This window comes from Monodelphis domestica, chromosome 3 (assembly GCF_027887165.1).
Source record: "Monodelphis domestica isolate mMonDom1 chromosome 3, mMonDom1.pri, whole genome shotgun sequence".
In the NCBI taxonomy this organism is placed as follows: Eukaryota; Metazoa; Chordata; class Mammalia; order Didelphimorphia; family Didelphidae; genus Monodelphis; species Monodelphis domestica.
In genome coordinates this window covers 179,036,225-179,061,560 of record NC_077229.1, presented here as the reverse complement: position 1 = coordinate 179,061,560, position 25,336 = coordinate 179,036,225, and the positions used below count along the sequence as shown (strand labels likewise).

The window sequence follows — 25,336 nt, the reverse complement described above, 5'->3', positions numbered from 1 at the left end:
TGTGTGTGTGAGAGAGAGAGAGAGAGAGAGATTCACTGTGCTAAGTACTAAGGATACAAAAAAAAAATCAAGGAAGGCAGCTAGGTGGCACAGTGGATAGAGTACTGGGCCTGGAGTCAGAAAGACCTGAGTTCAAATCTGGATTCAGATACTTACTAGCTATGGGTTAATCTTTAGGCAAGTCACTTAATCCTGTTTGCCTTGGTTTCTTCATCTGTAAAATATATTGGAGAAGGAAATGACAAACCACTGCAGTATCTTTGCCAAGAAAACCCTAAATGTGGTTACCAAGAGTCAAACATAACTGAACAATAATACCCATTGTTTATGTTTCTTCCCTCTAAGATTTAAGAAAATATATCTAATCTTTTGAAAAGAAAAAGGTCACAGCAAACAAATATGTACAAATAGGCTAAGTACAGGATAATTCAGAAATAATTAAGGGAGCAAAGTTACTTACTAGAAATTCAGAGAGGTTGGGAAAGATTTCCTGTAGAAGGTAGGATTTTAGTTGGGACTTTAAGGAAGTCACTATCTCAAGCTGGTGTCATTGGATCAGAGTATATGGTAGGGAATAATGTGTAAGAAGATTAGAAAGGTAGAAGTAGGCCTATTATGAAGGACTTTGAATGTCAAATAAAACATTTTGCATTTACTCCTGGAGGCAGTAGGGAGTCACTGGAGTTTATTGAGTGGGAGTGTCAAAATGGGGGGAGGGGGCTGTGCTTTATTAGTGTAATACTTAAATGGAAGATGGATTGGAGTGGGGAGAGGCTTGAGGTAGGTAGACCCCACCAGCAGTGTATTGCAATAGTCCAGGTATGAGGTGATGAGGGCTTGTACTAGAGTGGTGGCAATGCCAGAGAAAAGAATGCAGATGTACATACAAGTTCTCTTACTCCATTTTCATTATATTTGTGAAGTGTTTGGTTAGCACTGTGCCTGCCACATAGTCCCTTCTCAAATGTATGTTCCCTTTCTCCTTTTCTCTCCTTGCATTTTGTGAACTGCAGTGCTTTCAGTGACTTTAAACTCCTCACTGTCATATGAGCCCATCTCTTTAATATCAATATTCTTCTGATAATGCTGTATATATTTGAATCAGGAAACCCCTCAATTTGGAAAGAAATAAAATGATAAGTTGCCCAAAAAACAATGGAAAGATGCACTGTGAGTCTGATGCTTCTTACCAGCTTCTCTAGAGAAGATTTGAGATTTTTGCTGAAGCAACCTGGCAGTTCCTTAGTTGGGAGACCAAGTGGGTGAGCATTTAAACTAATGAAATCATAGAGCCATCAGAGTATAAAGCTAAGGTATCTTTTTGTTCTTTTTTTTTCTTCTTTCTCATGTTTTTGGACAACAAAGACAGCAGCTCTTCCAAGTGGCTTCTGACACGCCGCCTGTTCTTGGTGGATACATTAAGTGGACGAGAGAATGACTTAGGGAATATACCAAGAGTAATTCGAATTGCCAGCAAGTTAACAATGAGGTGAATAAATGTCTAATACCATACTTGGTCTTGGTTATATTGAAGCTGTGCCCCACAATCTGAGGTGAAAATAACTAAAGTTGATAGGTAATAAGGCTTTATGGCCTAGGGTGTGCATCTAGCTCATTTCAAAGTAAAAGTAACAAATTGAAATTGAAATTCTAACACAAATAGTTTTGATAATCTCTAGAGGGTACCAATCAGATTTGGTAGAATGGGATTAATTGCAGAGGTAGGGCCATGAAAGGGTATAATTTCTTCAAAAGAAATAAGACTAATTGAATGAGGAGAGCACTGTACATAAGGAATGGATTGTTGTAGAAGCCATAGACCTCAATACCTGAGTTAAGAAATGATATAAGGCTAGATTGGCAGGACTTTCTTTGGTCCTGAGATTCCTCTGAAGTGAGGTGTTCTCTTCCTAATTCTACCTACCTAGACTTCAATTTCTCTTATATACTTATTCTATGTTTTTCAGCTTGAAGTTTACTTTTCTAGCTGGAAAAGACAAGTGTTGTCTGGTGTTCTATCCATTAGGTTAAGTAGTTACTGGGAAGTAGATTTTAATATAATAAAAGAACTTCATACACTATAAAATTTTCTTTTTAAAATAATATTTTATTTTCCCTTATTACATATAAAATAATTTATAACAGTCATTTTAAAAAATTTTTGAGTTTCCAATCCTCCCTTCTTCTGACTTTCACTTGCTGCACTCTCCCCTCCCTGACATGGTAAGCAATCTGATATATATTTTCCATGTAGAATCTTGTAAAACATTTTTCCATTTTAGTTATTTTGTAGAAGAGTTATTAAATTAAATAAAAGAAGGGGAAAGAAAATGAAATATATTATATCTCAGTTTGCATTCAGACTCCATCAGTTATTTCTTGGAGGGCATTTTTTTATCATGAATCTCTGGGATTGTCTTGGATCACTGCATTGGAGAATAATAGGTCATTCACAGTTATTCATCAGGAAATAGTTGTAGTCTGTCAGTAGAATGAGGTATTTTTTTGGGTAGTGAGCTCCTAATCATTGGAATCATTCAAATGGAATCATCAGTCCAGAAAGATATTGAAGAGATTGTTGTATTGAATGAATGATTGCCTTAGATTTAAAAAACCCTGACCTTCTGTTTTAGAATAGATACTAAGTATCATTTCTAAAGCAGAAGAGAGAGGGCTAGATAATTGGGGTTAAATGAGCTGTCCAGGGTCACAAAGTTAGGGAGTGTCTGAGGCCAGATTGGAATCCAGCATCTCCCATCTCTAAGTCTGATGTTCTATCCATTGAGGCACCTAGCTTCCCCACATTAGAGTACTTTCATTTTTTTTTTAAATTTCTAAAGGTTTTTATTTTTAAATTTTTTTTCTGTTTGTTTTCTTTTTCTTTTTGAAAAATTTATTTAGTCAATTTAGAACATTTTTCCTTGGTTACAAGAATAGTATTCTTTCCCTCCCCTCCCACAACCCCTTCCCATAGCCAATATGCAGTTCCTATTACATGTGTCCTTGATCAAAACCCATTTCCATGTTGTTGATGTTTGCACTAGGGTGATCATTTAGAGTTTACATCCCCAGTCATATCCCCCTCAACCCATATAGTCGAGCAGTTGTTTTTCTTCTGTGTTTCTACTCCCACAGTTTTTCCTCTGAATGTGGATAGTGTTCTTTCTCATAGATCCCTCTGAGTTGTTCAGGATCACTACATTGCCACTAATGGAGAAGTCCATTACATTCAGTTGTACCAGTGTATCAATCTCTGTGTACAATGTTCTCTTGTTTCTGCTCCTTTTGCTCTGCATCACTTCCTGGAGGTTGTTCCAGTTCACATAGAATTCCTCCAGTTCATTATTCCTTTGAGCACAATAGTATTCCATCACCAACATATGCCACAATTTGTTCAGCTATTCCCCAATCGGAGGGCTTCCCCTCATTTTCCAATTTTTTACCACCACAAAGAACATGGCTATTAATATTCTTGAACAAGTCTTTCCCCTTATTATTAGATTACTTTCAAAGTTCCTTCCAACTCTAAAATTCGTTGAAATGGTCTTAGTAAAGTATTTAGCGGGCAACTAAGTGATAACAATAGAAGGACACTGGATGTAAAGTCAGGAAGACTGGAGTTCCATTGCAGCCTCAGACATCTATTAGCTGTGTGAGCCTGGGCAAGTTACTTAATCTTGTTTGCTTTGGTTACCTTATCTGTAAAATGAACTGGAAAAGGAGAAGGCAGTATCTTTGCAAAGAAAGCCTCAAATGGAGTCTTGAAGAGTCAGCTGGAATTGAAATGACTGAACAAAAACAATAACGAAATTCTGATAGTTGTAGCAAAGAATTACAACTTGGAACATATATTCAGATGAGTGTTTTGGGAGGATATAAGGTTTTGATGTTGTAGTTTCAACCACCTAAGTCATTCTAGGCTTATAAAATTACAATAGCTGACATGTGGTTTTTGCTTTTAAAATTTGCAAAGCATTTTGTATGTATTATACTATTTGATTTTCATAATAAGCTTCAGACGTAAGAACTACAGGTAATTATTACATTGTGTTGAGAAAACAGAGAGGTTAAATGATTTTCCTGTATCAGAGTCAGATTTTATATCCATGTTTTTCCTGACGCCAAATCTAATGCTTTATCTATTATACCAGAAGTATCAAGCACAACTCCAGAGCACAGCAAAAATTAGATTAAAATGTAATTGGGAAATGTCTAACAAAAGAAATAAAAAGTACAATACAATGTAGATAATGCTAATTTGTAGTTTTCTAAGTCAATATGAGATCAACAGGAATCTGTTTCTATTTCAGTTTAACCCTTCTGCACTATGCCTTTTTGCTTGTAATTACTGTTTCTTCACACTAATGCATCCTCCACATAGCTGCTAACATGGTTCTTCTTAAGTATAGATCTGACTGTGTCACTCCTCTACTCAAACTCCAGTGGCTCCCTATCACTTCTTTTTTTAAACAATATTTTATTTGGTTATTTCAAAACATTATTCATTGGAGACAAAGATCATTTTCTTTTTCTCCTCCCTACCCCCCCCATAGCCGATTCGCAATTCCACTGGGTTTCACATGTGTTCTTGATTTGAACCCATTTCCATGTTGTTGGTATTTGCATTAGAGTGTTCATTTAGAGTCTCTCCTCAGACATGTCCCCTCAACCCCTGTAGTCAAGCAGCTGCTTTTCCTCGGTGTTTTTACTCCCACAGTTTGTCCTCTGCTTGTGGATAGTGTTTTTTCTCCTAGATCCCTGCAGATTGTTCAGGGACATTGCATTGACACTAATGGAGAATTCCATTACATTCGATTGTACCACAGTGTATCAGTCTCTGTGTACAATGTTTTCCTGGTTCTGCTCCTTTCGCTCTGCATCACTTCCTGGAGGTCGTTCCAGTCTCCATGGAATTCCTCCACTTTATTATTCCTTTTAGCACAATATTATTCCATCACCAACATGTACCACAATTTGTTCAGCCATTCTCCAATTGAAGGACATCCCCTCATTTTCCAATTTTTGGCCACCACAAAGAGTGCTGCTATGAATGTTCTTGTACAAGTCTTTTTCCTTATTACCTCTTTGGAACTATGCCCAAAGGGCGATAAAAGACTGTCTGCCCTTTGATCCAGCCTTAGCACTGCTGGGTTTGTACCCCAAATTGCCCTCCAGAATGGCTGGATCAATTCAAAACCCCACCAGCAATGCATTAATGTCCCTACTTTGCCACATCCCCTCCAGCATTCACTACTTTCCTTTGCTGTCATGTTAGCCAATCTGCTAGGTGTGAGGTGATACCTCAGAGTTGTTTTGATTTGCATTTCTCTGATTATAAGAGATTTAGAACACTTTTTCATGTGCTTATTAATACTTTTGATTTCTTTATCTGAAAACTGCCTATTCATGTCCCTTGCCCATTTATCAATTGGAGAATGGCTTGATTTTTTTTGTACAATTGATTTAGCTCTTTGTAAATTTGAGTAATTAAACCTTTGTCAGAGGTTTTTATGAAGATTATTTCCCAATTTGTTGCTTCCCTTCTGATTTTAGTTACATTGGTTTTGTTTGTACAAAAGCTTTTTAATTTGATGTAGTCAAAATTATTTATTTCACATTTTGTGACTCTTTCTAAGTCTTGCTTGGTTTTAAAGTCTTTCCCTTCCCAAAGGTCTGACATGTATACTATTCTGTGTTTGCCTAATTTCCCTATCACTTCTAAGATAGAATACAAACTCTTCTCTTTGTCTTTTAAAGTCCATAACAATCTAGACCAAGCTTATTTTTCCATCCTCCTTATATATTATTCATACTTGACTCTATAGCCAAACATCTTTTCAGGTAGATCTCCATCTTTCCTTTCCCTACCATTATTCTGGCTGTCCTTCTGGATGCAAAACACCTCCTTCCTGACCTCTGCCTCATAGAATCCTGAAAAAGCCTTTCCTTCAATGACTTGTTCCCTTTCTTCTCAATTACCTTGTTTTAATTTTGTTTATGATTTTTATCATGTACATGTTGTCTCCCCCAATTCTCAACATAAACTCCTCAGGAGTAGGAATGATTTTATTCTTTGTATTTGTATCTCCAGTCATTGATAAAGATAATAAATGCTTGTTTATTGATTTACATGTTTATACTTAATTATCTCCAGTATTTATTATTCAGTTTGTTTGAACATCACCAATAGTTAAAATTTGTTAGAACCAAAAAATGTTTAACCACAGAATACATAATTTTTTTTTAACCCTTACCTTTTGTCTTAGAATCAGTACTATGCATTAGTTCTAAGGCAGAAGGACTGGGCAATGAGGTTAAGTGATTTGCCCAAAGTCATACAGCTAAGATGTGTCTGAGGCCAGATTGGAGCCCCGGATCACCCGTTTTCTAGGCCTTGCTTTACTGAGCCACCTAGTGGCCCCCCATAATTTCTTTCTTATGTGAGCATGCTACAGAGTCCTCTGGAAAAGTTTTAGGTAAAACATGGACAGAAGTTGAACAGAATGAGAAGGCTTGGAAGGCTTGCATTTGACATCAGGGGAAAGATCTCTAGAGTTTGCTTAAGCTGTACATAAAAGCCAAAGTTGAATATTTGTCACCTTGTGGAGTATCTCTAACTTTTCATCTCAGAGACACTTTTGCATTAATGGATGCAAAAGTAGTGATGACTGAATCCTAAATATTTCACAAAACAGAATTTAAGAGATAGCAAAACAAATGCCAATTATAATATAACATTTGAGATATCATTTTTTTTGTTTGCTTAGACATTTACCAATTAGAATTTTTTTTCTTTTAAACAGTATTTGCCTTGTACCCAATACTGAAAGTGGAAACATTTATCCCCCTCTAATTACTGTTGCCTACCAGGATGTTGAGATCCAGAATCCGGATAGCCAGTCTGTGATGGTAAGTTCTTCACTTCAGTCCTAGCAAATGTATTTCTAGATGTCACAGTGGACAGATGCTAGATTTGGAATCAGGAAGACGAGTTCAGATCTAGCCTCAGAAACTATATGATGCTGGATAAGATAACCTCTCAATCTCAATGACCTCATCTATAAAACAGGAGTAATAATAGTACCAGAGTTGTTGTGAGGTGATAGTTGTAAAGTGCTTTGCAAACCTTAAAGTGCTATATAATATTATTATTATGGTAGAAAAATTAACAAATCTTTTTCAAGTTCAAATAGGCATAAATAGAAGTAAGCTATGCTATTCGTTGTACTTGTGGAAAGGAGTGCTATTTCCTGTCTTTGGTCCTCTGTAACTTATTTGTGTTATTCCACTGTTCTGCAATAGTCTTTTAGGCTAGAACACAAGTAATCTGAAGTATAGTATTCTTTCTTCCTTCCTTCATTCTCCTTTCTCTACCTTTTTTCTTGTTACTTACTCATTTTCTTTCCTTTCTTTTAAGTTCACATTCTCATTGAGGAAGAAGCTGGAAAGAGGAGTGATTAATTTTTTGGTTTAAAAGCCTATCCCTGGAGTTGGGGTATAGGGAAAAGATGCAGTATATCTCTGAATTGCTGCTTCTTTATCAAAAAATGAACCAGATGGACTAAGTGATTTCCAAGTTCATTCACTTTTAAGTCCTTAATTCATTAATTTTGGGAAAGATTTCAAGAAGCTATAGGTCCCATCATAAAAAATTCAGGATGAGAAGGAACCACTCTCATCAGCAAAACTAGTAACACTGCTTTGAAATTGCAGTGGCAGATTTTGAGTCAATAGGAAAAACTCCTTAACAGTACCAGAGTGGAAACTAGATGGCTTTTAAGAAATACCATAAAGGGGATTCCTGTTCAAATATAGGTTGAGTTAAATGACTTCTAAAATTCCTTTTAATTCTGTGATTTTGTGACTCCAGCTTAAGCTACATCCTCCATGGATGATCTAGCTTCTCTTCAAACATATCTAGTTACAGGGAGCTTGGCACTTTTTGGGTCAATGGGTGTTACATTTTTGGATTCTTCTAATTTTTAGTACTTTTTTTTTTAATTGAACCAAAATCTGTGTCCCTATAACTTTGATCCATCCATTTGCCTTTATTGGGCCTTATGAAGCTTTTCAGAATATATCTTTTTCTGTTTTTCTGTGATGCCCCTTTAAATATTTGTAGTTGGCTGCTACACCTGCCCTAGTGTTTCTTTTATTTAGAATACTTTCTATGTGAAATATTATTCCTTTCACTGTTCTTCACATGATATGATTTCAGGAACTCTCTCCTTTCTACTTGCCTTTCTCTGGACACAATTTTTCACGTGTGTGTTTGTGTGTGTGTGTGTATGTTGTTTAGAACTGGAAAAAGTACCCCAAATGATTCTCTAGCCTAGAGTAGACCTATACTATCTCCTAACTTTATCTGAATAGTCTTTTTCTATTACAGTAGCCTAAATTTTCAGTAACTTTAAAAAATAACATTATCACATTAAGGGTTTATATTGAGTTTGTGGTTAATCCCAGAAAAAATCCAAGTTCAATCTTTCCTCCATGTGAATTGTTAATGACTCATGTTGCCTAGTCAGTAATTCTGTAATAATTAAAAAAACAAACAGTTGTAGTACTATACACTTGTTAAATTTCATTTGACAAGTTCTTAGGACCTTATTCTTAGACCCATGCTCCAACTTTTTGATACCATACTGATTTCTGATTCTCTCATTTAGTGCATTTGAATGCTGTGTATCAGCCATAAATTTAAGAAAGCTGTTTCAAGCATTCAAGCATACAAATTAGTAAGAGGGAAGGGACATGAAATACAAATTAATGTAGATGAGATAGATCATGATAAATGTTTGAGAAGTACTTAAAATTATCTGAGAAAATTCTGAGGAGGGAAAGAAAATGTCTGTTTAGGGGGATGTGATTGACTAGGGAAAACTCAAGTTTAAATCTTGACTGCCACTTCTTATGGTATGACCTTTAGTAAATCAACCTATATTTATTATTATTATTACTATTTTAAACCCTTACCTTTTATCTTAGAATTAATACTAAGTATTGGTTCCAAGGCAGAAAGAGAGGTAAAGGCTAAGCAAATGGACGTTAAGTGAATTGCCTAGGGCCACATATCTAAGGAATGTCTGAGACTGTATTGGCCATATTTATGATTAAATATCTACTGTTTGCCAGGTACCATTCTAGATGCTGGGGACAGGAAAGCAACAATACAGGAAAGAAATCATCCCTGAGTTCAGGGAGCTTACTACATCCTATCTGTGGAAAAGATATATAAGAATATTTAAAATAATCTTTAGGGATGCTTTATTGCCTTAGGGAGTCAGTTGCAACTGGAGGGACAAGGAAAGGGTTCCTGTATAAAACAGTTGTTGAGCTAAGCTTAATGGATACTAAGAATTCTAAGAGATCAAGATGAGGACACCTGTGCAATAGCAGAGAAGGACAAGCTATGCAAAAGGCATAGAGAAGTCAATTTGGAACTTCCCAAAAGGGCTATAAAAATGTGCATACCCTTTGATCAAGGAATATTACTATTAGGTCTCTGTCCCAAAGAGATAAAAAAAGGGGTAAAGAACCTACTTGTACAAAAATATTTATAGCAGCTCTTTTTGTGCTGGCAAAGAATTGGAAATTGAGGGGATATCCGTCATTTGGGGAATGACTGAATAAATTGTGGTATATGATGATGATAGAATACTATTGTGCTATAAGGAATGATGAACAGGATGATTTCAGAAAGAACTGGAAAGACCTACATGAACTGATGCCGAGTGAAATAAGCAGAACCAGGAGAGCATTGTACAAGGTAACAGCAATATTGTACAATGATCAATTATGAAAGCTACTCTCAGCAATACATTGATCCAGGATAATTTTGAGGGGCTTAAGACAAAGAATGCTGTCCACCTTCAGAAAAAGAACTGTTGGAGTCAGAATGAAAAACATATACTTTTTCATTTCAGTTTGTGTTTTAATTTGGGGGTTTTGGTTTTTTATGAATATTCTTTTACTAAAATAAACAACCTGGACATATGTTTTGCATGATAATCCATATATAACCCCGGTTAAATTGCTTATCATCTCTGAGAGGGGGAGGGAAAGGAAGGAGGAAGACAATTTGGATCTTATAACTTCAGAAAATTTCTGTGGAAATTTGTTATTACATGTAATTGGTAAAATAGGAAATCTTAAAACAAAACAAAAAAAAGAGATAGAGGGACAGCTCATGCACTAAGATGGGAATTGTATCTTATTTGAAAAGCATTAAGAAGGTTAGTTTGGCTAGACAAGAAAGGGGAATAATGTGTAGTATGGCTGTAAAGGTAGGTGGGAACCAGGTTGTGAAGGTTTTTAATTGTCACACAGTTGTTTTTATTTGATCCTAGACTGAGCTGGTGGGATTTATGGAGCAGGGGTGTGTCATGGCCATATCTGTGTTTTTGAAAAAGTTTGGCCTGTTTCCTCATTCCATTTCAAATGAATGGACTGTGCTAAATGATCTAGTATGATCATTCCAGGTTTAAATATAGTTATAAGAAAGTGATATTTATGGCAAGTTTCTAAGAATTGGTAGGACTTTTAATAAGTGGAAATATGGGAATAATATGATATTCTGAATAAACTAAGTATTTAGTGTAGCAGTCCACCCCTAGCTATGGGCAAGGGAAGCAGTTAGTATGTACAGAGTGGCTTAGAAGAGAGCATGCTCAGTCTTGCGCATGGCTAGGAAAGCCTCTGACTCTTGACCCCAGCTTCCCCCAGGTGAGGCGGGAAAACAGGTTTCTTTGTGCTCACCTGGCTAAGAGAAACCACACCTATACCTTGTCGTTAACCAATGATAGTCATCCCTATGTATCTATCGTGTATATTTGCATATCAAAGACATTAAAAGCAGCCACAGCAATCTCTGCCCTGCTCTTGGATCTCAGCTCTCACTGATGCCTGTCCTTGCTGGAGCTTGGCCTCTGGCCAAGCTCCATCTTTAATTCCTTTCCTTCTCTATCTCTCTCACCTGGGGCCTGGCCTTCGGCCGGGCACTTTCTTTTCTCTATCATGTCTCCGACCTGTGTGGTATTAAATTTGGATCACTGGATGGGATTAGCCTTTTGGAAAGAGGTCCAGACTGATCGGGGTTCTGCTGTGGCTCCATTATAATTAATAAGGCCTGGTTTTCTGACTCATTTCTGCCACCTCATATCTCTAACTTGGCTCCATACGCCCCTCGCGGCATCCAAAACTTCTATCCTTCCTCTATCTTCCTACCTTGTGGCTTCTCGCGGGTTCGGGAAGCCACACTTAGGGAATAATCTATTAATGGATGATATTATAATAATATTAACAGCTAGCATTTATATAGCCCCTACTGTGTGCCAGGTATTGTACTAAGCACTTTATAAACTCTATTTCATTTTGTCCTCACAATAACCCCAAGAGGGCGGTGCTATTATTATCCCTATTTCATAGAAGAGGAAACTGAAGTAATTAGAGGTTAAACAGCTTGTCTACACAGTTATTACATATCTGAAGTCACATTTAGATTCAGATCTTTCTGACTCTAGGCTCAGTGCTCAATCCACTATCAACATACCAACTACAGTAGCATTTTAGTTATTAAATTTATTGATATTCATGCTCTATATACAGTATATGTTTTTCTAATGTTAGAAGATCATTGAGACAAAAACTTTTTTACATATCAGTTCAATTAATTTTGTGTGTGTTTTTTAATATCAGGTTTCTTTCTCAGTCAAATATGAAATGAATCAAGATGAAGCACATACTCAAACTAATGTGAGTTATTATTTTTTCAAAATTCTTGGGTGTTTTTTGTAGGGTTTTGTAAAAGATTAAGTTCTAAAAATCATAATTTTTTTTTTTAGATTGCATTAGGTGTATTGGGTGGGCTGGCAGTTTTATGGTCTCTTTTAAAGACTGCAGGATGGAAGAGACGCATAGGAAGTCCTATGATTGACTTGCAGGTATGAAACTTTGTCATTTTAGAAATTGTTATATTCTTTTCAATATAAACCTTTTTTTATAGTCATTTTTTTTCCAGACAGCTAGAAGAAGCTGAAGACATGACTTAACTAGTTCCAAATTCTTTGAGGACAGAGAGCCTTATTTTATATATCCCCAGTTCAAAGTATAGTACACAGGGTACATATTTAAATTTTTTTAAAAAATGAATATACAAATGACAAAATGAGTTACTTGAGACTCAAGGAATTGGGACTTGGGATGCTTATTGGAAAATGGAAAGCAAGATTTTCACACTAACTTACATCTTGTTTCTATTATAATGGATTTGAATCAAAATTGGTAGTCTTCCTGATTTCAGTAAGTTTTACTTTAGACCTCAAGTATTTACCGATAGTGTAATTATTTTGTTCTTTTATTATCAGGATTACCTTGGTTTGGACCTTTACAGGACTGTAACTAGCGTCCATTGGGGTGAAAATAGAAAGCGAAGTGAGACTAGGTATTTTACTTTATGTTAAACTAGCCTATATTAGCAAAAGTGCTTATAGGATAGAAAGAAAGGATATAATAAATAACCTGGTAGATTATGAGAAATTCAAGAAGTCTTCAGCTAATGAATGAAATGTTTTTTTTTTTAAGTTGGTATTTTTTGAACTTGGAATTAATTTTTTCATAGAAGCATGTATAAGGGTGATTTGATTTTAGAATCACCCCCTCATCCCCCAGAGAGTCTATTTAAGCAAAGGTGCACCTCCTCTAAGATTCTTCTCTGGAATCTCATTGCAGTGTTGGAGGGTCAGCTTTTCAATTTCCTAGCAGCCCTGAAAGGCTTTGAATATAAGCCCCATGAAGAACTATGTGACTGTCTCCTGAGGACTAGCCTAATAAGGGTGGAGGAACTTTGCATGTCCAGGCTCATTGCAGGGGGATGGATGTTTTAGTCACTGTGGCTCTGAAAGACCATCTATGAAGTTGTAGAAGTATGGCAAAGGGAAAATCTTTGCCAGTAATTGTATGCTTCCATGATAATTGGAACAAATATAGTTCTCTAGACCTTACCTACTGCATAGAACATTTTTTAAGGAAAAAAAATGTGATCAGACTTTTAATTTAGGATGCTAGAGATGCATCATCTGCAGATGCACCCTCACAGCATGAAAAGAGATTCAATATTCCCTGCCCACACCACTTCTCTGCTTCCCAAAATAGGGACTTCTCTGTCTCCAGGCTCCTACCAGTGGTTTCTCTGCCTAGGCCTAGGACTCTCACAAGATTGGGGAGTAGGGGGAGGGGGCAGGGAGGATGAGAACAGAATGGAGCCTAAATGGAAATAGGAAAGACAAAGGGGAAATAAAACGTTCAGCAGCTGCTGGGAAATGAGAGTACCAGTAGCAGTGTGGCTAGAACAGCTATTCCTACTTGGTGAATATAAACTTCTCTTTTGTCTTCTCCATTTTTCTTTCTCCTCTGTTTTCTCTTTTTCATGCCCTGCTTCCTCTTCTCTTTTTTAGCTATTGGAGGCAGTTAGATAGTACAGTAGAGAGAACTCTGGACCTGAAGTCAGGAAGACCTGAGTTCATATCTAGCCTTGGACACTTACTAGTTGTGTGACCTAGTCATTTAATCTATGTTTGCCTCAGTTTTCTCATTTATAAGTTGGGGATAATGGTAGCACCACTACCCCTGAAGGCTGTTATGAGGAAGACAATATTTATAAAACACTTAGCACAGGGCCTGGCACATAATGTTTATATCGTTCCTTTCTACATCTTCCTTTTCCTCTCTCTTTCTCCCTCTGCCTCTTCTGTATTCTTCTTCTGTTTATTCTCTCTTTTCTATGATTTTCTGTCTCTTCCCTTTTTTCTTCCCTCTTCCCTTTCTCTCTCTCTCTCTCCCCCTCCATAATCTGGTTCATTTCTACATTACTAGATCTATTTCCTGCTATTCCCCTTCATGATCTGTGGGTTCTAGCCAAATTGGCTATGTTGCCCAGAGAGAATATCCTACTTCTTGCTGTTTTTGTACAGATTGCCCCTACAGCTGCCAACTTTTGCTCCTCACTTTTATCTCTAGGAATATTCAACTAAGGTTGTTGCATCTTGTAGAAGAGGCCTTTTCTGCTTCTTCCTCATGGTTAGCTTCTTAACAAAGCTATCTAGAATTTACCTTGTACTTAACTGTATTTTCAGTTATCCATTTACATATTGTTCATTTCAGCCCATCTATCCCAGTGGAATATAAACTCCTTGAGGACAAGGGGCTGTTTTATTTCTGTCTTTGTATCTTTGGTGCATTGTACATAGTAGGTATTTAGTAAATATTTGTTAAATTTAATTAAGGGATGTATGTAAGGCAGATGGGCATAAGTATAAACATACAGAATACTTCTCAAAATGACAGTATGATTGGATTAAATTTCCTTAAATTTCATTTAATATTCTTAATAGCAGTATTTTTTTTTAATAATTACAGACCATTATGAAGTTCTTGGTGTACTATGCTGGAGATCTAGCAAATGTTTTCTTAATCATCACTGTGGGAACAGGTCTTTATTGGCTTATTTTTTTCAAAGTAAGTAAGATTTTTACATCATACTTAATCAGCCTGTTACCAGAGTAACTTTGTTCCTTAGTATTTATAAATGATTCTTTTTATTTCTTTGGTTCATGTCTGCTCAGAGTATTTATTGTTTGCTGCATTTAGTGAATATATCATTTATTCCCTTCCTTTTCAGTTGTTCTGAACATGTTGTTATACTGAGTGTCAAAGTGGGTTAAGAACGTACTATTTAGTCTGGAAATTTTCCTTTCAGGCACAGAAGGCTGTCTCTGTTTTGTTACCAGTGCTAGGTCAAGAAGAAAGCTTTGTCACATATGTGGGGTGTGCTTTTGCCTTAAAGGTAAGTTTTAAAAGCAAATTTTTTGGCAAGATACAGACCTATAATTTCATTAGTTTAGGAAAGTCCTTGTGGAGTAGAGCAGATCCCTCTGTCATTACAGCTCTTTAAGAACAATGTCACTGCTTGTCCTAGTGAGTTTTCTAGGATGCTGAGAAATTAAAGGCCTTGCCTAAGATCCCACAGCAGGTGTGTCATGGGTGGGACTGGACTTGAGATTTTTCTGACCCAGAAGCTGGCTTTATAGTGCCCTTGACATGTGGCCTTTTTAAAGATAAGCTTTCCAAGAACAACGTGTCTAATAGGTAAAGGGACTGATTATTATGTGGTAGTAGAGAAAATTATATGGATGGACATTGATTTCCTTACTATGGGGAGCTCCCATGTGAGGAAACTCTCTCCTAATGCAGGTCAGCATCTTCTCTATAGCTAATAGTATTGGAGAACTGTCTGAATCTTCTTGACTTAACTCATTATCCATTAACCCACAATGCCCTTCTTCACTAAATTAATAACTATCTTTAAACCCAAAATCTTTAAAGGGAACAGTTGCTTTCATTTGTCAGAGGTAGAAAGATTCTTCTACAAAAATGATTTAAATAATTTTTTAAAGAAACCACAATAATGGTTCAAATGGATATAGTTGTAGCATGCTGATTGTCATGTCCTACACTTTCATTCGTGAATCCTTTTGGAATAAAACTTCTTTAAGGTGAACTCTCTTGTTAAAAAACTCACATAAAATAATCAAAAGTATCATTGAGGTATGATATTTGCTTGCATCCTTAGCCAAATATGATACCAGCACCTATAGGCACCATGACCATGTCCAATTAAAGATAAAGTCAGGACCAGGCTAAAATGTAAAATCTACAAAATTCATTTTCTTAGTTCTCAATGACATATTCTTGCTGGCAATCCTTTTGGGTATTTCAGGTGCTAACTTCTCACCTAATCTACTTTCTTTGTTTGGCTTTCTCCCTTTTTCAAAGCAGGAAGTAATCCAGTATTACTCATTTCTCACTCACCATTTTAAAAAAATAATAAATTTTTATATGTGCCTTTTAAAAACATCACTGTCATTTCCCCAATTATTCTCACCTTATCCTCTGCTATAGAGCCCTTCTTTGCAATGAAGTATAGTCATGCCTAATAGATCTTCATGTTGACCAGTGCTGATTGTTCCACAATTCTAGTCTACCACACATCCATCAAAAAGTGGGAAGTCTGGCTTACCTCCTAGTCTTGTGAATAAGAAAAGTCCTTTCTCATGACTTCTTTGTTTCATTTGAAATTTGATCACCCCTCCTTCCAGACGCTCTGACTTCCCTTGGCTTTTGTGACTCTACCCTTTCCTAATTTTCCTCTTACCTGTGTAAGACCTTCTAAGGTCTCTTTCCAAGATCATCATCTAGTCCCCACCTTCTCCCTCACCCCTATGAATGAGGGCCTGTTGGGGCTCTTCTCTATAGACGGTTCTCATTAGATGCTTTATCAGTTCTCATGAGTTCAGCCATATATAGATGGCTCCCAAATCTACATATCAATCAGCAAGCTAAGATATTGGAGTGGTTTGCCATTGCCTCTTCAAACAGAAGTTAAGTGATTTACCCATTTTGAACTCAAGTCTTTCTGACTCCTGGCCCAGAACTCTATCCACTGATCCATCTAGCTGCCTCTTATCTCTACAAATACCTTAAACCCACAACTTGGTTTCACGCTCCTTTAGGGCTAGGACTATGTCTTATTTTTCTTGGTATATCCCTTAGTGTTTTGAATTTAGTAGATGATTAATAAATACTTGTTGAATTGAATTGAATTTAACTACTCAAAAGAATAGTAAAGTATACGCACCTGGTATCACAGAGTTAGGCAACTTGTGGATGGAAACATTACTCAAATGAGATAATGTACCAAAATATTTGGAAAGTCTCTTGAGCTATTATTATTAATCCTGTAAATATCATCTAAAATAATAATAATTCGTTCCCCTCAACCTCCCCAGACCTAGATTCACATGACAAGATAAAGGGGAGAATTGTTAGCAAATAAGATGCTGTGTATTGGTTGGTGTCTTGTCCTATCTGTCTCTTCTCAGATGTGAGTCCGAAGGGTGAAGAATTTGATTTCACTTTTATGATGAAGTGGGGCTTTGGAGTAGGAGTCTAGTGAAGGATGGGCAGTGTCAGAACATAAGACTTGCCAACATGGAACTCCATTCAAAACTATCAGAGATCAGCTAGTAACTTGGGAGTACAAGGAAGGCATCTCCAGTGGAGAGTTGATTTTTGGAGACATTTTTGTCTGTCTCAGAGAAAGTCTTACAAATCTAAAGCCCACTCCAGATTTAGAGTCTCAGGGGAACAATGGAAGATGTACAAGAAAAGAGTTCACTGAGTCAGACAGCCCTAGGTCATTGTGTTTGGCTCATCTCCTGATTAATTATTTTAGTCATCTATTTCCATTTAGTTTGATGAGCCTCAGCTGTTATTATATTTGTAAAGTGCTTGGCAAACCAGTAAGCACTATATATATGCTGGCATTATTATTGTTATCATTGTTATTTTTTTCCAAAAGATAGGCATACGTTTTATTTCTCCTTGTGCTTATGATGTCCAAAGAATACTTCAAATTTATTTTTATATTACATAGATATAAGAATGCTTCACCTAGAGAATCAAGAATCCATTAGAGAACAAATTTGAGTTTTTCAGGTTAGTTGACACAAATCAAACCTTAAAAATAACAGTACATTTACCATAGACAAGTATTATATAAGGTCAAAAATAGACTTCCGGATGGGAGAGAATAGTAATGTACACATTCTGGCCAGAGTTTTAGTTTATACATGAGTGATTCAATCACTTGTTACATTCCTTTTTTTTAAAGGCACATTTCTTTACTATATTTTAAAACTATATTCTTGCATGTTCCACAATTAATGAAAACATACTAGCAATATGTGCACTCAGTATAACTGGCATTTGCTTTTAATATGCTTTACCAAGGACTGACACGATTCCATTTCATTCATTCTCTTCCTGCCTTTGCCAAACTCATAAACTGGAATAACTGATTGTTACAATTCTAGGTATTGTCTTGAAATTAGGATGTTCTCCAAATATCTTAATGGAAATAGGGAGTGGAGTTTACAAGGATATGCTACAGAAAGAGATAAGTTTACTTGGCTGTATTTGAAACATTATATGCCATGTGACATCATGACACATCTTGAATAATGCTGTGGCTTTTTATTATGTAGGATTTCTACCCTAATTATTAGAACGAACAGTTCTCAGGAAGATAAAGAATGATATTTGAGAAGAAAGGGAGTCTTTTACTTTGGAGAGGAAATTACAAAAAACCCAAACTCATTAGTATGTTTTCTTTTTTTTTTTTAAATTTTTTTTTATTAATATATTTTATTTGATCATTTCCAAGCATTATTCGTTAAAGACATAGATCATTTTCTTTTCCTCCCCCCCACCCCCCATAGCCGACGCGTAAGTCCACTGGGCATTAGATGTTTTCTTGATTTGAACCCATTGCTTTGTTGATAGTATTTGCATTAGAGTGTTCATTTAGAGTCTCTCCTCTGTCATGTCCCCTCAACCTCTGTATTCAGGCAGTTGCTTTTCCTCGGTGTTTCCACTCCCATAGTTTATCCTTTGCTTATGAATGGTGTTTTTTTCTCCTGGGTCCCTGCAAGTTGTTCAGGGACATTCCACCGCCACTAATGGAGAAGTCCATTACGTTTGATTATACCACAGTGTATTAGTCTCTGTGTACAATGTTCTCCTGGTTCTGCTCCTCTCGCTCTGCATCACTTCCTGGAGGTTGTTCCAGTCTCCATGGAACTTCTCCACTTTATTATTCCTTTTAGCACAATAGTACTCCATCACCAACATATACCACAGTTTGTTCAGCCATTCCCCAATTGATGGGCATCCCCTCGTTTTCCAGTTTTGGGCCACCACAAAGAGCGCAGCTATGAATATTTTTGTACAAGTCTTTGTGTCCATTATCTCTTTGGGGTACAGACCCAGCAGTGCTATGGCTGGGTCAAAGGGTAGATATTCTTTTGTCGCCCTTTGGGCATAGTTCCAAATTGCCCTCCAGAATGGTTGGATCAATTCACAACTCCACCAGCAATGAATTAATGTCCCTACTTTGCCACATCCCCTCCAGCATTCATTACTTTCCTTTGCTGTAATGTTAGCCAATCTGCTAGGTGTGAGGTGATACCTCAGAGTTGTTTTGATTTGCATCTCTCTGATTATAAGAGATGTAGAGCACTTCTTCATGTGCTTGTTAATAGTTTTGATTTCTTTATCTGAGAACTGCCTATCCATTTCCCTTGCCCATTTATCAATTGGAGAATGGCTTGATTTTTTGTACAATTGATTTAGCTCATTATAAATATGAGTAATTAAACCTTTGTCAGAGGTTTCTATGAAGATTTTTTCCCAATTTGTTGTTTCCCTTCTGATTTTCGTTATATTGGTTTTGTTTGTACAAAAGCTTTTTAGTTTGATGTAGTCAAAATTATTTATTTTACATTTTGTGATTCTTTCTATATCTTGCTTGGTTTTAAAGCCTTTCCCCTCCCAAAGGTCTGACATGTATACTATTCTGTGTTTACCCAATTTACTTATGGTTTCCTTCTTTATGTTTAATTCACTCACCCATTTTGAATTTATCTTGGTGTAGGGTGTGAGGTGTTGATCTATTCCTAGTCTCTCCCACACTGTCTTCCAATTTTCCCAGCAGTTTTTGTCGAATAGTGGATTTTTGTCCCAAAAGCTGGGATCTTTGGGTTTATCGTATACTGTCTTGCTGAGGTCGCTTTCCCCCAGTCTATTCCACTGATCTTCCTTTCTGTTTCTTAGCCAGTACCAAATTGTTTTGATGACTGCTGCTTTGTAATATAGTTTAAGGTCAGGGACTGCAAGGCCCCCATCGTATGTGTTTTTTTTTCATTATTTCCCTGGATATCCTTGATCTTTTGTTCTTCCAAATGAACTTTGTTATGGTTTTTTCTAAATCAGTGAAGAAGTATTTTGGTAGTTCAATGGGTATGGCACTAAATAGATAAATAAATTTGGGTAGGATGGTCATTTTTATTATATTGGCTCGTCCTATCCATGAGCAGTTAATGTTTTTCCATTTGTTCAGGTCTAGTTTTAGTTGTGTGGCGATTAGTATGTTTTCTAACAAACCAAAGAGTATTATGACTTGACTTTATAATAGATAGATTAAAAGTAGATGTCACTCTTAACCCAAAAAGCACATTTCTCATTATTCCACTTAGGAATAAAGTGAAATAACTGATTTATTATCATTTACCCTTTACACACTTCAAAATTTGAAAACTTTCTTCATTGAACACGCATATGGCAAGCCTTCCCAAGTATCAAAGGTAAAAGACAAATATTAGAATGGAAAAGAATGCTAAAAGATTTAGAGATATTCTGGTTATTCATTGGTTATTGATTGAAAGTGATTCATTATGAACTTAAGAATAGAATTCTCCACATTTTAATGACTAAAAAGACAATATCATTAAGTCTTAAAAATGAGAACAATTAAAACACAGTAACAAAAATTTCACAAGGAAGTCTGAATTACATGAGTTTAAAGAGGGTGATTATTAGACTGTTCTAAGTGCTTGGAGATGTTTTAGAAGGTGCTATTATAAATAATAAAACAATATTCAGGTGACTTATGGAATAGAGATTTGAAATAATGTGCATTTAAATGGTAGGCAGACTTCATTTGTAATCTTTAAACTTTATATAATATCAGGAAAGTGGCTAACAAGATGATGCATTCTATTAGGCATCAAGGGTTACTGGAGTGTGTAGGTAGGGTCTCAGCACTTCCATTGTAAAATTACCTTGTTTTTATTCCTGTCTTCCTATACAATTTTACTTTGTATTGAAGCTGTTCCTACTTGTACACTTTTGTCTCTGGAAAATTTGTTACAAGAAATGTTGATAACTTTGTTATTGGTGTCAAAGTATTATATAGTCCTCTTTGCATCTTTGTAGGCAAAAATAAAATACAGTTTACTACAGCAATAATAATAATAAACCAATGGTTATATATGGGCTGTTACTCTTGAAATATACAATGAGTGTGGTCACCCTCAATTTTTCATTTCCTGATATGGATGTTAAAAATTTGGCAAGGTACTTTTTCAGAAGCATTGGTCTAGGCGCCATTGCTTAGACACCAAAATACCTTAAATAATAATTTTCTCTTGTAGGTTTTCAAAGTATTTTTAATATCACTTTATAATATTTATTCCTCATAGTATGCCTGGAAGGTAAGGAATAAGTTTTATCTACATATTAGAGGACAGTGAGGCATAGGTGACTTATTTGAAGTTACCCCCAAAAGTCAAATCAAATCAGTGGTAGAGCCAGGCAGGACTTGAATTCAGCCATTCAATGCTCTGCAGCCAGGTCACAGTGCTTCTATACATACATGCAGATTTGTCAGCTTATTGACTAACTGGCTACTCCCTGAAGTACAGAACATTTGGCATAAAATATACTGTTCTAGAAATGTTGCATGTAGAAATTTTATTTAGGTAAGACTATAGCAGAAAATATTACATGTATATATTATAGTAACTTGCTTATAATGAAAAAAGTCTATTTGCAAGTTATTTGATCTAACAAGGTAATTATTGTTATTTTTTAAATCCTTACCTTTCAATACTGTGTGTTGGTTCCAAGGCAGAAGTGGTAAGGGGTAGGCAATAGCTATGGGTTAAGTGACCTGCCTAGGGTCACACAGTTAGGAAGTATCTCAGGCCAGATTTGAACCCAAGTCTTCCTTTCTCTATACCTGGCTCTCAATCCACTGAGCCATGTAGCCGTTCCCCTAACATTACTAAGTTTTTTTTAGTTAACCTTATTGATATTTTTAGGATTTACTACAAAGATCAATGAAAAGGAGAATTTAGACAAGTGATGTTTTTTTATAGGCAGATTGATGTATAGACAGGATCAAATCTAAATGAAAGATAATAGTTTTTTAATATACTTTATCAAGACATAAATATGAATTATGTAAAAACATCAATTTCCATGTAGCCAGTCATATATGTTTGTGCTTAATGAAAGACATGACTTTTAGAAACAACAGAGTTTTCACTGATTATGCTTTCTCATTTCCCTCCCTTTACTTCATTCTGTACTTCCTCCCTCCTAATTCAACTAGGGCATATTATATCCATATTTAAAAAACAAAACTCCTTCAAAAAGTAGAGCGAGCAAGACCCAAATCTCCATATATGTGTGCTGTAAAAAGCATAATTGGAGATGTATGCTGATTTAGTAACAGAAGTACTGCTGTGGTTAGGGGGATTATGTTTACTGATCAGGGTTCTCCATTATAACAACAGTAATAATAACAATGATAGAGAAAGTAACCCATGGAATGGAAATGAGAAGCAAGTGAATGGAGCTAGGGGGTTGGTGAAAAAGGCATGGATGGGTTGTGATTTGTACTTGTGGAAGGGAGTGACCGCTTCAGGGAAATCACAGCTTCACAATCCTGATTCCAAATTGTTAAAGATCTTCAATAAACGATATGGAAGAAAAGCAAAATGAAAGCCAGAATTTTAGAACAAGTAATAGCTGCTTCTCTGAAGAAATGGGAACATGTAAGGAATCAACCAGTTAGCAGAAATGATGCTGAGAAATCATTCAGAAAAAGTTTCAGACTAGACTATAGGTTAGAGGAATCTGTAACTAAGTCACAGAAAGGAAAGGATGGAAGATACATCAACCTTTGGCTAACATGGAAACATCCATCTCTTCCAAGTGTTCTGAAATGGACAATAATGGGAAAAGATAACAGCAAAATTCCACATTGTAAAGAGGAACTGGACAAAGAACTTCCAGTACTTAGGTCCTGTTTTGTTGACAAACCTGAACAAGTTGGAATGAAGAAAGATGGTTTATGAGTCACATGGCTTGGACATGAATCAGTTTTGGTGGAAATGGATGAAGAATCTATTCAACTTAACTAGTGTTTTTAATAGCAACAAATTCCATTCAATTCAACAAAATTACTGAACAAAGAATTTCCCTTTTCGTCTTCTTTGAGAATGGAATGATTAACTGCTGTTAAGTGTCCAAAACTCATTCTTATGTATCCCTATTTTAAACTGCATCCCTGGTCACATACAGAACTATGCCAGTGGCTTTGACTTTTATATGTCAAGTGACAGATAAGGCTCCTCTATCCTTTCACTCTTTAAGATAGGAAGAGGAAAAAAATCAGTCATTATATTACTAAATATAAGCTTTAATTAATTTCCAGCTTTATGAAGTTCCTAGAATGCAATTTTGTTAAAAATCACCTGTGATTGTTATATGTAATTATAACATTTTCACTTTATCAAAAAATGGAATTAATTTTTTTCTAGAGAAGAAAAGTGTATGGGTAGTTCAGGAGTTGGCCTTGCCATTATGCAGCACAGGAGAATTCAAATTCCATCTCTGACATTGCCTAGATCAGTTGTGTCAAAACAGTCATTTTTGTCACATATTATCATAGAAATATCTATTGTATTTATATTTATTTTGTTAAATATTTCCTAATTACATTTTAATCTCCTGGCACTGTGTAGTATTGTAGATGGTTTGACATCCCTGACCTAGAAAATTCTCATTGGCCCCCAAAAATGTGCTCAGTGCCCCTGCCATCTCTTCTAATATAAATTAGAGAGCAGCTTAAATCCACTTGTATTGGTAGCGGGAGAGTTTCTTCATGGAGAGTTCCCTTAATCAGGGACACCACAGAAGTTCATTTTAATCTCAGTAATTTGTCTGTGTATATGTTTTATCTCTCAGGCTCTGCAATTCTTGCACAAGCTTGTATGCCAGGTTACTATAGATATCTTTCTCATTGACTGGGAGAGACCGAAAGGCAAAGTTCTTAAAGCTGTTGAAGGTAATGTAAATAATCATTTGTACCAACTCATCAGAATATAGAAAGTTGGGCCTGATCCTTTGTTTTATCTTTCCTAAGCTGGTGATTGTGGCCTACGAAGTGCTACTGTTCCTGTGAGCATATGGAGGACATATTTTGTAGCAAACGAGTGGAATGAAATTCAGACTGTGAGAAAAATTAATCCCCTCTTTCAAGTGCTCACGGTTCTCTTCTTTTTGGAGGTATTTATATAGAGTGACTGATAAAAAACCATGCTTTATGATGTACTTAATGTTAGTTTGATTGAGTTGTGTATAATTGGTAATGGTTTAAATTTAAAAGAACACTTAGTAGTTGTTATTGTCCTCTTTAACTATGGAATAAAACAATGGAAAAATGTTGTTATTTGGATTTAAAAGCCCTGAGAGGACAGGAGCTCCAGTTATATGGTTCTCTGTCACTGTTCTATGATTAGTAACTGACCACTGCTTCCTCTTCTAATTACTTTGTGGCATATAGTTGTCAGCAGCATTTATGCTGCTGGCAGCATACTTGATACCATTAAAAAAACATTCTTACTATCTTTCTGTCTTAGAATCAATACTGAATTTCAGTTCAAAGGTAGAAGAGTGGTAAGGGCTAGGCAATTGGGGTGGGGGGGGAGTTAAGTGACTTGTCCAGCGTCACACAGCTAGGAAGTGTCCGAGGCCATATTGGAACCCATCTCCAGGCCTGGCTCTCTATCCACTGAGTCACCTACCTCCTCTGCTACCATGTCTTATTCCAAGGTCCCTGTCCACCTCAGTCCTACCTCTTCTGAGGTCATGCCTTCCACTTCCATTCTTATGAACAGATCTTCCTTCATCATCTTCTTAGCCTTTTTCTAGAAACTTAGCTTTCTTCAAAGAATGCTATAGCACTGGGCAGCCTTTCCAGTACTGAGTATACCTCAGTCAATGAACACTCACTGTGTTTTCATTTTTTTTTTGGCTATACCAAAAAGTGTTCCTTTAAATTTTTTTTTTGCATATGTGTCTTTTCTTTTTGTCTTCAAGTCCTTAGAATCTTAGAATTCTAAGGGTAATATAATTGGGAGAGCCCTAGACCTTGAGTCAGGAAGACCTAAGTTCAAGTCCAGCCTCAGACACTAGCTCTAGGATTCTGGGCAAATTACTTAATACCAACTTCAGTTTCTTCATCTATAAAATGAGGATAATAATAGCATCTATGACATTTCTTGGCACACAGTAAACACTATATAAATGTTAGTTCTTATAATTAGCGGCATCAATTGTATTTAACAAGTAGTGCTATGACTTTTAAATCTAGCTTTATATTGTTTTCCATGCCTTATTGGAGAGAATTGACCTCAGAGTCAATAAGACCTGGGTTCAGACCCCACCCATGACACATACTGGCTGTATGACCCTGGGAAAGACACTTAACTTAATAGGTGGCTTTTCAAGACCATAAGTTGTAGAGAAGGTGCTGATTACATTGGTGTAAGAAAACCCTCATCAAGAACTCCCTATCTCTCTTGTAAGGTGT

General features: G+C 36.2%; 1 protein-coding gene across 9 annotated transcripts in view; it reads left to right on the top strand.

Moving 5' to 3' along the window:
* Positions 1-25,336, top strand: part of TMEM67 (transmembrane protein 67) — a 148,005-nt gene that overhangs the window by 61,746 nt on the left and 60,923 nt on the right. For 6 of the 9 annotated variants that reach the window (XM_007488109.3, XM_056823318.1, XM_056823321.1 and 3 more), the window contains exons 13-20: positions 1,366-1,489; positions 6,804-6,909; positions 11,698-11,754; positions 11,844-11,942; positions 14,416-14,514; positions 14,756-14,842; positions 23,710-23,809; positions 23,888-24,030. In XM_007488109.3, the coding sequence (XP_007488171.2) occupies positions 1,366-1,489; positions 6,804-6,909; positions 11,698-11,754; positions 11,844-11,942; positions 14,416-14,514; positions 14,756-14,842; positions 23,710-23,809; positions 23,888-24,030 (815 nt within the window). The remainder of the gene's footprint in view (positions 1-1,365; positions 1,490-6,803; positions 6,910-11,697; positions 11,755-11,843; positions 11,943-14,415; positions 14,515-14,755; positions 14,843-23,709; positions 23,810-23,887; positions 24,031-25,336) is intronic. The other 3 variants (XM_016431818.2, XM_016431819.2, XM_007488110.3) reach the window with 3 other exon arrangements.